Below are 13,393 nucleotides of genomic sequence, written 5' to 3'. Positions count from 1 at the left end.
TGGGCAGTGGAGAGGCAACAGAAGGAAGTGAATCCCCCCCTCACAGGTTCATAGTGCTCAAGATTTGCCACCACACTACACAACCACAACTCCATTAGAAGTGCCCATTGTGTGTGGTCTGGGAAAGAGACAAGTTGCCCCTAGGACAGGAGTGGAACTATCTTCTAGAGTGGAGGAAGCCTCCAGATGTTGCTTGACTACAACTCCCATCATCTCTCACTAGTGGCTATGCTGGCAGGGGCTGATGGGAGATGGGAGTCCGCAACAACCAAACGGGCACCACACTGGCTACCCCCTGCCCTTGAGTGATGTGGTAGCCTCATGGGCTTAAGGTGGAGCCCAGGGGCAGAACAGAAGGATGCTTTCTTTTCCACATCTTTTCTTTTCCAAGAAAATACCTACAATGGGGAAGATTCCCTCTCTCTCTCTCTCTCTCTCTCTCTCTCACACACACACACACACACACACACACACACACTTGCCCCCAGGAGATTGCTCAAAGGAGCTTTCATCCTGGCCAACAAAGCCCCATTGAGCCTCCCCCACAAACCAACCAGGCCCCTGGGGGTCAGTGCAGTTGTGGAGCTGGAGACTCAGATAGGAGTCCTCCTCCCTTCCCCAAGGAACGGGATAATGGTCCTTTTCAGACTTGACTGGGGGAACAGGCAGGTCACCCCTGGGTGAGGCTCCAGGCTGCACAGCAACAAGGCAATTAGTGTACTGAAGGCGGCAGAGGGGGATCTGGGAATGGGAGGCAGACGGAGGGGCTACCTCCCTGCCTCCTGCCATCCTAATTGAATTGCCACCGTTTGCATGAGGGACAGAAGGGGGTCGTGACCTCCCTTCATGCCCCCTGCCAGGGGTTCAAGAGTTTAAACAGCATTTCTCTTCTCCATCTTCCCCCACCACAACAAGCTGTAACTCAATTCCAGGCCACCAGCCCCAAAGACCAGACGCCCCGTACGCTCCCAAGGACCCTTCCACTTCAAAACTGACCCCACAGCTGGTGGGGGGTGGGAGGCAGCACGGGACAGAGAGAAAGCTGGAATGGGCAGCTGGGGTTGGGTTTTCTCCAGAATCAGAGAAGTCAGGAGGCTAAAGCACCCACATTGCACCTCGAAAAGGCCCACCCTGGGCCAATTTAAAATGGTGGGTAACCCAGAGAGTGAGAAAGATAGGAGCCCAATTGTCCAGTGAGGACTGAGACACAGCAAGAAAGCGAGACTGAAACCAAAGCCGACATACAACCAAGGCACTGTTTAGGGAGGAAGGGAGAAAATAATAACATAAAATAAAGAGAGAGATGGACAGATGCAGGGGATGCAGACAGATGATGAGGGGAAAGCATTCTGTACAAGCTAGGAAACACATTATGACCTCACATGCTCCAGAGATGGAAGATGTTACCTTAAGTAAATTATGGGGCCACATCCTGGTGACAAAGGGAACCCTGAACCTAACTGAGGATAATTTATGGCATTAGGGCGCATGCCTCCCATCTGCCAGCAACATCTCCTTCCCACCAACCACGCACACACTTGCTGCAAAAGGCAAGCAAATTAGGTTGGAACATGTGGAAAAAGCGGGGAGGATTAACCCTGGTGCATCTGCCCCACCAGGCACCATTACCTGAGCTTCAGCCTCTGCGACCCCAATGCCTGGACACTCCCCTGACCCCTCCAGCTCTTTTACAGTGCACAATTAGAATCTCCATCTGGCTCTGCTCCTCTCTCAGACTTGGAAACCCGCCCCCCCCCCCGCCGCCGCCCAGCTAGATGGAGGAGGGGTGCGCCAGCTCATGCGCCGCCCGGTTAATATTTAATGCGCCAGGTCTGTTGGGCACAAGCCTCTGCAAAGTGGCAACTAATGGCAAAGGGTGGGGGCTGCCAGTAACAACGGCTTCTCTCCCACCCCCACTGCACAGCAGGCAATGCTTGGGGGGTTGGGTTGAGAGAAGAAGTTTTCCATAAAGAGAAAGGGCACTGCATGCCTCCCCAGAGCTCCTCTAGAATATTTTGCTAGATCTAGAATGTCAAGGCTTATGGGTTGTTGTTGTGTTTTTTTTGGGGGGGGAGACAGTAACCAGCAATTTACCTGGACCTTTGACACTTGAAATAGAAGGACCCACCCGGTTCTTCTGATTGAAAATTGTTCTAACTGGTTTTAATATTGTATTTTTATGTTGTTGTATCCTGCTCTGAGACACAGAGAGGAGGAATAAGAAATCCAATGAAATAGAAGTCTGTCCAGTGACCACCACTGTTGCCAGATATGTTTCCACACTGCAACCCCCTCCCCACCTCAAAGTGTAATTGCGAGAAGTGTGGGACAGTTGCCTGGCGTCCCGTGAGGCACGGCCCAATTCCTGAGCATGCAGCTCCTAGCATAAACTAATTTTATTCTCTTGGCACTTCCTTGCCCAACTCTCAGCACAGCAAGTGGAAGATGTGATACCAGAAGTGTGAAATTAATTAAAAATAAGAAATGCACGCGGGTGCCTAAGAGTTCCTGGAAGCTACTTCCACCCTTGCCAGCCCAGGTGTGTGGAGCCCAGCTAGGGAGATTGCAGTGATGAGAACAGGGCACTCAGCACATAGACAGAGGTACTCAAAATATGTGGCCACAATGCGCAGAAAAATATAGTCTCAGCCAATGCATTACTCACATTCTACAGCCTGCCACTGACTTTTGTTTAAAATTCCAACAGTGACACTTAGGAGTTCTGAATGAGATTACACAAGATGTACCCTTCTGTTTTGGAAAAAAGGAAAAGACCTGACCACATAAACCGTGTTGGAGAATGCATTTTTATTTTTCCTGGTGAAGGTAAAATGATAGCATACCCCCACTGGTAACAGAAATCTCTTCTAGAAAATACAGTAGCTGTGCCAGAGAGGATGGTCCCGATTAGGGGAGGCTTCTGAGGAATTTTAATTCATTTACACAGACCCAGCTCAGATTAAGACCATGATGTCTCATAGGAAGCTGCCTGAATCAGAGTTGTCTACACTGAGAGGAATCTCTTCAGGATTGCAGACAGGCTCCTTGCCAGCCCTGCCTGGAAATGCTGGGGACTGAACCAGGGAATCCAGCCACACTCGTGTGGAGACAACCACTTCCGCCCTCCCACATTCTCCCTCCCCACCCCTTATCCATACACCGAAGGAGAACATCTCACCTTCTTGAGGTTGCCTGCCCGTGTTCCAATGAAGACAACCGAGTGGCCACGGTAGGTGTAGGCAGCAACGCTGGCCATCCCCTCAGCCTTCTCCTCCAGCAGCGGGAGCCCTTCAATGACCTGCAGCCCCCCTAGGGGCTGGTTCAGCACCAGCCCACAGAAGTTCCCATTGATCTGCATGGGCTGGAGACAGGGAGACAAGGAGGCGAGAATCAACATCAAACAGGATTGGGTGCCCTTTCCCTGCACGACAGAGCTAGAGTTGGGTACACAATGGCACTCTATTCCCCAGCAACTCCTATATTCTAGAGCAGAGATGGGGAATCTGTGGCCATCCAGAGGATGTTGGGCTCCATCAGCCCCAGCCAGCAGTCAGAGATGATGGGAACTGTAGTTCAATGACATCAGGCGGCCACAGGCTCCTCACCCCTATCCTACAGTGTGTTTGTGCCTCAATTTTCAGAGGAAATGTAACAGGTTTTGTTCACAAGACCCAAAACAAGACTTCCTGGGCTGTTACGTGTGAGTTCTGGGGCAAAATGGGACCAAGGAGGTTGAGAGAATGACAGAAAGGGCCCAAACACCTCTCAAGCACCAAAATTTTGGGGAGAGGGTGTCCTATCCTTGGGGGGGGGCAGAAACTAGCAAGTAGGAACTGCGGGTGGGGGAGAGTCCAAATCGCGCAGCATCGTACCGTGTTGATGCAGGGCAGCTCTTTGTTGAGAAGCCAAGGGAGGGAGAGCCGGCCTTCCCCTCGGTAGCAAGACTGGATGCGCTCCCGAATGCGCTGGTTGACCTCATCCAGCGTGAAGAGGCAGAGGAGGCTCTCGCGGGGCGGTGCAGCGCGGTTCTTCTGGCCTTGCGAAAAGGCGGCGTAGAGCACATCCTGCCCTTCCGCAATGCCTAGCGACCGGGCCAGTTCGCGGCCTGCCTTGGCCAGCTGCGCAGCCTGCACAAGGCGGTACTCCACGCCATCCTTGGAGCAGCCCAGCGGGAACTCCACGTAAGAGTAGAACTCTGTGTCATTGGCACACAAGCGCACGATCTTGGAGGAGAAGAACCGCTCCCCGCCAGTCACGCCCGGACCACCTGGGCCTCCCGCTGGCTCCAGCGGGGTCTGAGCTGTGTCCAGCTGCAGGGTGAGGAAATACACAAAGCCACCGGAGACAAATGCAGAAACGTAGTAGATATCGAAGGCCGGGTAGAGCGAGAGAGTGTCTGAAGGTACTTTGATCTGGGAGGAGACAAACTCATCCTGATAGACCAGGCTGAACATCTCGGGACTGCTGGCGTCGGGGGTCAGGCGGCGGCTGGAGAGAGTGGGGAAATACTCTGAGCGCCCCCCAATGGATGTGCCCACAAAAAACTGGCTGGGCTCCCTTGGCTGCTCCACAATCACACCAACCATGGCGTCTGGCTCGCGCCCGCCGGAAAGATAATGCTCCTTGCGCTGGTGCGGCTCCCCCAGCTTGGCCAAATCATCCAATCGCAAGAGCTGACACACCCCTTGCCAGACGCTGCCACAGGCCACCAAGCGGCTGCCAGCGTAGTCAATCAGCAGTAGCTTGTTGACGTTGTCGGCGGGGGCCAGGCGATGAGCGCAGAGTCGCACGCCGGGCGGAGGGTAGCAGCGGGGGTCGTCAGGCACCGGGCCCGTGGTGTGAGCCCGCAGCTGGGTCAGGTTGGCCGAGAGCTTGAGGATGCGGTTGATGGCCCCAAGGTAGACCTCGCCCGTGTCATGGTGGACAGCCAGGTGTGTGAGGGACAGGTCCGAGACTGTGAAGGCGGTGCGTGGGGACAGAACGCCCAGGACAGGTGGCGGCGAGGAAAGGAGGACCACAGCTGTAGTGGTGGCCATAAGCAGCAGCCACCACATGATCACCAGGGAGTTGCCTGGGGTCAGGCAGGGCCAGACACAGGCAGCTCATTCAGCCTGCAAGTGCGGGGAGGGAAGAGAAGAGGAAACGGTGGTTAAGCACCAGCCCAACATTGTCCAGTGAAAAGGCAAAGCCTCCAGCAGCAGAGCAGAAATGACATGTTTATGTATTTTTGTATGTATAATCAGCTGCCATCCTACACATCAGGAATGAGGAACTTGTGTGGTCCTCCAGATCTCGCAGTACTATGCCACTCCCATCCTCCCTGGCCCCGCTGGTGGATGGGAGCTACAGTCCAGCAACATCTGGAGGGGCAAAGATCCCCCCCCCATCACTGAGTGGAACTCTCCTCCCAGGAGGCATGCAGGAAGGACTGGGCAGCCAGGTCGTGCAGCACTTACTTGGAGGGTTGCTAATAAAGGGAGTCTTTTGGAATTAGGTTTACAATTACTAATGCCAATCTGAAAATCTCCCTGGAGCCCCTCCCAAAAGGGGCTGCAAATGCGTAACAGCACCTCTTGGCTAGAGATCTGGCTAGATATCCACACTTCCCACCCGCCACCACCCCAAGTAAAGAGTCACAGCCGCCAAGGAACTCGTTTTCTTCCTTCCAACACCCTTGCAGCTTCTCATTAGCACCCGCCATGCACAGCATGAAACAGCACCCACAGAATTGAGAAGCAAACACAGCATCTTGCATCACATGCACATGCAGACACACACACACACACACACACACACACACCTGCAACAATGAAGAAAAGCTGAAGGCAGCAATGCCACCTGTCACACAAAACGAACAAAGATGGCACTAACCAGAGGTGGCTCCCTTCTCATTCCCAAGGATTCTCTCCACACAAATATCCCAATATCTACAGCAGGAGCTGCAGACCCAGGCCCAGGGGCTCTTCAGCCATTCCTTTGTTCCCAGCATAAGCCTCCTCTGGGCCACACAACCCCTGGCCTGCTCTACACCATTGTCAAGCGTTTTGCCTAACGAGAATGTTGTCTTTGAAGGGAGGCAATGCCTCTCGCTTGCCAGGGTGGAGGGAGACATCGAGTTTGTGTGTGTGTGGAAACATCTGGCTTTTGCATGGCGGCTGTACGAAGGTCACGTCTTACGCCTTCAATTTCACTTCTGTCTCAGCCCACCATTGGCATGTGGCCCCAGGAAAGCTGCACATGAGGGAATTTGGCCCTCAGGCTGAAAAGGATTCCATTATGCCTAGCCATGGCCTGGTACCAAACACACGGACCTCAGAGGACAGACCCAACACACCGCAGATCTGGATCTAGCCCCGAGGGATCCTCCGAGGGAAGGACCATTGAATAAAATACTCCTCAGGTCTCCAGAACGCCAGCACCAAAAGGTTCAGGCTGAAGACTGATAGCACAGCACGTGTCCACAGACTGCATTGCTAAAGAGGAAAGGTTTTCAGGTGAGAAGAAGTGAAGCTTCTGAATCCCAGTTGCTGGAAGCCACAGGAAGAGGGAACACTTTTGCACGGGTCCTGCTCGCAGCCTTCCGATCAGCATCTGAGTGGCCATTCTGAGAAAAGAGTGCTGGACTAGTTAGGCCATTGGCCAGATCCTGCACTATCATCTTATGTTCATCACCAGCAGCTGTGGTTAGGGTGTGGTCTAGGAGGCCAGAATATATCAGGTCTCCCATTTGAACCTTCCAGTTACTGGAAAGAAAGCAGCTCTAACTCCATGAATCTGCACCTAGGTGCCCACCCTTGCTTGACTTGTATTCCCTTTGCTATTGACCGTGGACTGTACCTTGACCTTGCCTTTCAATGATACTTTGAACCTGGACTGATTCTTAGGGCTTGAGAGCTTAGCTTGCTTTGGGCACGGCCCCACCATCATCCCAGCTCCCCTTGGTGAGTGTTTTGCATAGGTGTCTTATACCTCCTTGGACTGGGACACTGGCTCTCAATGGCGCCTGCAGCCCCTGATCCTTGCTATGTACATCATCACAGTGCCGCCTCCAAACAAATGCTGTGAGGCCCCACTGAAAAATGATGTGGGCAGGCAAAAAGAAATTGCCCATGCTGCACTGCATGTTCACGGGAGTCTCATTTACATAGGGCCCTCAGCCACTACATGCCACTGCAAAACCTGCCTCAACTACAGATCCCTAGAATGTTCACAGAAGATGTGCAATGGCTCAGGGCCCCAATTAAATTGACTACAATGCTTCAATGGGAAGTTCTTGCCAGTTCACCTCATATTCAAATGGGGCCTTATGAGCTGGTTCATAGATGATGGCTCCATCATCAAGGAGCCATCTGCACACTCTGGAACATGTGCAGAGAAGGGCAACTAGGATGATCAAGGGTCTAGAAGCCAAGCCTTATGAGGAACGGTTGAAGGAGCTGGATATGTTTTGCCTGGAAAAGAGGAGACAGAGAGGAGATATGACAGCCATCTTCAAATATCTGAAGGGCTGTCACATGGAGGGTGGAACAAGCTTGTTTTCTCCTGCTCTGGAAGGGAGGACTTGAAACCATGGCTTCAAGTTGCAGGAAAGGAGATTATGACTAGACATATGGAAAAACTTTCTGACAGTAAGAGCTGTTTGACAGTGGAACAATCTCCCTCAGGAGGCTGTGAGCTCCCCTTCCTTGGAGGTTTTTAAGCAGAGGTTGGATGTCCATCTGTCATGGATGCTTTGGCTGATATTCCTGCATTGCAGGCAGTTGGACTAGATGACCCTTGGGTCCCTTCCAACTCTTCTATGATTCTATAATCAGGGCAATACTCTGCATGTCTGAATGAGCTGGGAAAATAGAGAGCTGCCTTCTAGAGATCAACCTTCAACCAGCCCTGCCTTGTTTTCACTGACTGGCAGAGACTCTTCAGGGTTTGGCAGTCTTTCCTAGTCCTGCCTGGAGATGCTAAGGACTGAACATGGGACTTTCTGTAGGTCAAGCAGTCTTCCTTCCATCCCCAACTGTAGGCCATAAACCACATTTCCCCATCGCTTCAAACACAATGATTTTCACTAGACTGGCATCGCGCATTCAGCTTAAAGAGGCGAACTAACAAGAAACCAAGCACTGTGGTTTTGTGTGTGAACTAGATCCCTTGTGCCTAGAGGCCCTCCTCAGCTGCATGTTGCACACCAGCCAGGTTTCAGAAAGCTCCTCCCATGCTTTACTTGTCAATATGTCATCCCAAAAACAGCTCTCTGAAAACATTTGTGGTCACTTCCTGCCCTTCATATGCAAGATCACAGGTTTCACACTTCAGGTGAACATACACTATCCCCACGCTTACAAATTCAATGGCTCCAGCCATTAGCAAGCAATGCAAATCTATCCTTTTACCACTGGCTGCAAGTATGAACTGGTGGCTAAAGTATGCATTAAAGCAGGAATGGGCAAACTGGTAGCCGCGGGCAAAGGCTGGCTGATGAAGCAATTTTAGCTGCTTCCCAGAGGCCCTACCAAGCACTATTCTAAGGTGTGGTATAAACACAGTTTCTCCTGAGAAAATAATGTTTTAAAAATGGAGCAAAATAAAGAGCTACTCTACACTTTAATGTTATAGCCTTGTTTTGAGCCTAATACCCTGTGATGGTACTTCCTCACAGGGATAGCAGTGCTAGTCTTCTGCAGCCAAAACCATTATCTTGTGGCACCTGAAAGACCAACACTTTTAAGACAAATTTGTTAGTCTTAAAGGAACTACAAGACTCTTTGTTGACAGAGACTTGCAGAATTTATCATAGAGTCTAATCTAGAGAACAGAGTAGCTCGAGATAATGCAGACACACGGCTTCGAATCTATACCTATTACACAGTAACACCTCCCAATATCCCTACCCAACTTCCCATGCTATTTTGGACTTCTTGTCCACAGATCACAGAACGGTAGTACACGCTCACAGACACATACAAAGCCTGCAAGCGCCCCCACCTTAGCTTACAGAGTGAGGGAGGCCAATTAGATCATCAGTCCGCCTAGCCCAGTGTCATCTACTTAGACCACTGAGCATACTTAAAAATAGGGATGTGTATAAAGCTGTATGTAGTCATGGAGAAACTATGTTTCTGTGGTTTTTATTGAGTGTGGTGGGAAGGGATCCCCCCCCCCCAAATTAAGGGTCATCCAGCAACCTTGCCCCCCATTCTTCAGCTGAACTGGAACAAACATGCAAACCCTATACTGCAATAAATAAGTGTGATATACAATCACATCTTTACACACACTCTCCTGCTGCCGATACACACATTCCAGTGGCTTCCCGCTGCCACCTTGTCCCTTCCCACCACACTAAGGCACTGAATCAGCCCCACCCACGATGGTGGCCTCACAGCAGACCACCTCATAACATCAGTACCCACCAGCCTCTCAGCCTGTCGCTCCAAATATCCTAACCAATGTGCATACACCCCCCCCCCCTTTCATTCAACGCAACCTTCTGCAACCCAAGCAAACCACAGACCGCTGGGTTCGCTCTTCATTGATATAGCTCCTCCAACAAGCTATTTCATTCCTTCTCCTCTCCCTCCAACCCAAATGCTCAGCCTCTCAATCATCCACCTCACAGGAAGGAGAGAGAGATCTCCCATCCCACATACCAAGCTTCTCCCCCTCCCCAATGCCTTTTTGTCTACTTTTCCCTCCTTAACAGGCATGAATTATAAGCAGACCCCTCCCAGAAAGAGGCCTGGAAGAAGCACTGGGTGGAACAGCAACCATAACCATTCTAAGACCCAATACCTTATTACGCCCGCAAGCAGGGAGGGAAGCACAAGTAGGAGGAACAGTCTGGGGTCAACCAATCTTCCTGCCAATAGAGAGAGAGACCAACCTGTTACACATGCATTTCAGAGTTGTCCATCAAATACAACACTGGGCCTCGGAAACCAGGGTTCAAAACAACATCACAGCCATAGGTCCTCTAGGGGTAAGCCTAATCTCAGTTTTCCCACTCTGCAAAATGGGAACAATTGGATTTCACTCACAGATATTTTGTGGGGATTAACAAAATAAGGAAATCCTTTTTTTTTCCCTTCTCCTTTTTCTAAAAAAGCAATGCATTCAATTAAAGGTACATGAGAGCCTAGAGCTCCTTCCTCTCTTCCATTCCAGAACACACCACCATCAATCAAGTTGACCCAATTCCCAGAGCTTGGAGACCCCTCCTCGCAAAACCCACTCCCTTGAACTCCAAACAGCCATCATAAAGGTACAGCAGGAGGAATTCTGGCCCCTCCAGCAGAATCTGCATCCTCACCAGCCCCACTAAGATAACATGCTTGGAAATTCCTCCAGTACAAATGACTAATTTTGGGGGGGTTCCAGGAATGATGAGAAGGGAGGGGGGTTTTGTTTTTCGTTTTAACAAAAGCAAAGAACCAGATGCAAACAAGTCCACCGGCAAATCGCATAGAATCGCCAGATCAGGGGCCAGCGAGGTGATGCCTATGTTACCTACTAAGCGACACCCCCCCCCAATACACACACACACACACACACACACACACACACAGGCAAGTCAAGCCCAGCTGGAGTGTGATGGGCGTTAGCCAGGCTCCTCCACTCCGGATCGGGCTCTTCCAGGGTAAGGAACCAAATCATTGTGTGGCGGGGAAGAAGGAAAGAGTTGATCTCTTCCACCCAGACCCACACCCAGCTGGTGCCATCTCGAAACGGCCAGTCTTCTCTGACTTGGCATTCTCGCCCCTATTCCCTTACCTGTTCGTTTCGCCTCCCCCCTTCTCCCGGCCCCGCTTCCTTCCTGTGACGGCCGCCCACTTGCTAGGAAGCCCCCTTCGCAAACCAGAGAGAAAAACCAGCGAGGAACCTCCCTGAACGGTGGGCTGAAAAGAGCCGGCGGAGGGAGGCGAGCAGTGCAAGAAGCGCCACCACAAAAGAGGGGTGGGGGCAACAGATGGGGCGTCTGCTGCTGGCACAGAACCAGGCAGGGGCTCCCCCGCCCTGTCTAGCAAAGACCCCCGTCAAGGGAGGGGGATCCCGCCGCGCCACCCCCCCCCCCGCAGCACCAAACCCCCCTTTTCTTTGCGCTCCTTGTTGCTCGAAAGCGATGCAGCCCGGCGCTGCGATGGAGGGCGAGTGGGGCGGCCATGTGTGGGGTGATGCCTCCCTCCCTTCCTCACCCCCGGGTCCCCCCAACCCCTCGCACTTTGCGCGGATCCCGGCTGTACCTGCCCGCCGTTCGCTCCCCGCCTGCTGCCTCCCTCGCCTCCGTCTCCAGCCGCCGCTCTTGCTCCGCGTCTGCTCCCGCCCCAGCCGGTCGGAGCCCTTTAAACGCGGCCAGAACCATTAAAGGCATGGGGGGGGGGGAGAGAAGGGAAGGGGCTTGGGGAAAGCGGGGCCCCCTCCCCAACCCCTTCCTTGCCCGGTCCCTAAAACCTCTCTTCCCCGGTTTTCCCCCCGTCCCTCTAAAGGCGGCGGGAGAACCGTCTCTCTCCTCCCCGCCAAGGAGTCGCCATGCACGCGCACCCCCGGCCCCTGGAATGGTACCGCCCGGGCACTCATTCATCCAGACCCGGGAGCGGCGGCGGCGGCCAGTGCGAGAAGCAGGGCGTTCGGCAAGCGCCTGGCTCCCCTCTTGCACGCGCGGAGCTGCCGCTTGGGTTGGTTTTTTTTGTAAACAAGTGCCCAACCTGGAGGAGGAAGCAAAGGCTTGCCAAGCCCACGAGGCAGAAACTGGCTGCAAAAGTGAACACTCCCCGGGCAATCGGTGCAAGGAGCGCACGTGCGCAGCTCCCTCTCGCCTTCCTCTGCTTTTGCACTCCTCCTTGCAAGGGACAGTTTCACGCCCCCCCCCCCCGAGAAGATGCCAAGAGTTGAGAGGAGGGCTCTTTTGCGAGCAAAGGAAGATGCTAGGATAATAAATCCTCCATCTCTCTGCTGCTAGAATCCTCAAGCCGCCTTTCATATTTATTTTGGGGGGTGGAACCTCGTGAAAAGAAGCGAAAATCTGCTGGGTGGAGGGCAAAGGGGCTGACTCCCCCGGTTTATAAATTCCCAATTACACCCCTTCCCGGCCTTAGGCAACGTTGCTGTGTGTAAGGCGCCTCCTAGTGGACTAACCGGACTAGGGCTCCTGTCCTCCCCCCCACCCCTGCCTAAAAAAAGCGGAGGGCGGGGGAAACACCAGTTGCACGCCTGGAAATGAGCTCGCCCCCCAATGACACCCCGAAGAACAGCTCTGCCAGCCCTAGTCATCTTCTCGCCCCCCAGACCCCCTCTCCAGCTCCCCGTGCCTTTTCCCCGCTCCAGACCCCCGATCTCTCCCCGCATCCTTGTTTTGGCTGCCGCTGTTGCCGCCGCTACTGTACCAGCCAAGGCACGTTGTCATGGCAACGGGAGCCAGGAGATGAGAGATGATGGACGCCCCCTTGGGTGGCGGGAGGATGATGGAGAGACCTGGGCGGTGGGATGGGTCAAGGAGGGAGAGGGGAGACAGGGGCGTGGGTGGGTCCAGGGGACGGGCAGGATGGAAGCACGGGCTCTAGAACCATTGCACACACACACCCCCACTTCTCTCTCGAACTATATCCCGGGTCCGGTCCGGTCTTGTACCTCCTCCTCTGCCGGGTCCTTCCGTCTAGGATTCGCTCGCTCCGGATGAGCTGCAAAGCGCGCAGGCTCGAGGGCGGGGGCTGAGTTAGTGTCCCGGCTCAGAAGAAACGGGGAAGGGCTCGTCCCGGGCCGGGATCCAAGGGAGGGGAGGCGAAGCGGGGCCGCGGCCGGCCGGCCGGCCTGCAATGCTGCCGCTGCCTGGCACCGCCAGCGCCCAGAAACCGCGGAAACTCAACCCGCCCGAGGCCTCTGATGAGAACCAGATGCCAGCGCCGTCGCAGCTACCGAGCCTGGCAAGGGCCGCGTCCACGTGGGCTGGGCGGGCAAGGCGGCCGGGCAAGCGGAGGGCTCCGGGGGGGGGGGGCGGGGAGTCTCGCATCAGGGAGACGGACGGGGCGGGAGTGGAGGAGCCAGACTTCATTCGAACCAGAGCCGGATTTCAGTGCGAGGTGTCTGTGTGGCTCAGCCTAAGAACGCACAGGGCCAGCTCCCAGGGGCCGAGATCCCTTTGGCCCCCCAACAAAATATTTGAGGCCCCCCACCCAAAGTTGATGGACATTGCCATTCAAATAATGTGTACCGTGTGAAATATACTGTGAGTCGAGTGTGGATTTCATGCTCTTTATTCAGCTCATAGGGGAAAAGGGAAAAGGCGGATCTAGACGGATCCTCGTGAATTCATATGATTTTTTCATTCAAATTAAATAAAACCACCATGATACTATAGACCACGTCTTACTCTGTAGACAGCATCAAAAAAATCATGCACCCA

The 13,393-nt window shown here is 53.5% G+C and overlaps 1 protein-coding gene across 4 annotated transcripts in view; it reads right to left on the bottom strand.

Moving 5' to 3' along the window:
• PLXNA3 (plexin A3) overlaps positions 1-12,898 on the bottom strand; it is a 70,395-nt gene extending 57,497 nt beyond the window's left edge. For 2 of the 4 annotated variants that reach the window (XM_081845827.1, XM_081845830.1), the window contains exons 1-3: positions 11,238-11,322; positions 3,873-5,111; positions 3,179-3,361 (exon numbers count right to left, since the gene is read on the bottom strand). In XM_081845827.1, the coding sequence (XP_081701953.1) occupies positions 3,179-3,361; positions 3,873-5,054 (1,365 nt within the window). In that variant the 5' untranslated portion in view covers positions 5,055-5,111; positions 11,238-11,322. Of the gene's footprint in view, positions 1-3,178; positions 3,362-3,872; positions 5,112-11,237; positions 11,323-11,699; positions 11,724-12,621 lie in introns of those variants that run through there. The other 2 variants (XM_081845828.1, XM_081845829.1) reach the window with 2 other exon arrangements.
• Positions 12,899-13,393: the final 495 nt, after the last annotated feature.

The sequence above is a fragment of the Podarcis erhardii genome (assembly GCF_964252035.2).
Source record: "Podarcis erhardii genome assembly, chromosome: 17".
NCBI classification, from domain to species: domain Eukaryota; kingdom Metazoa; phylum Chordata; class Lepidosauria; order Squamata; family Lacertidae; genus Podarcis; species Podarcis erhardii.
This window is presented reverse-complemented; position numbering and strand designations above follow the sequence as displayed.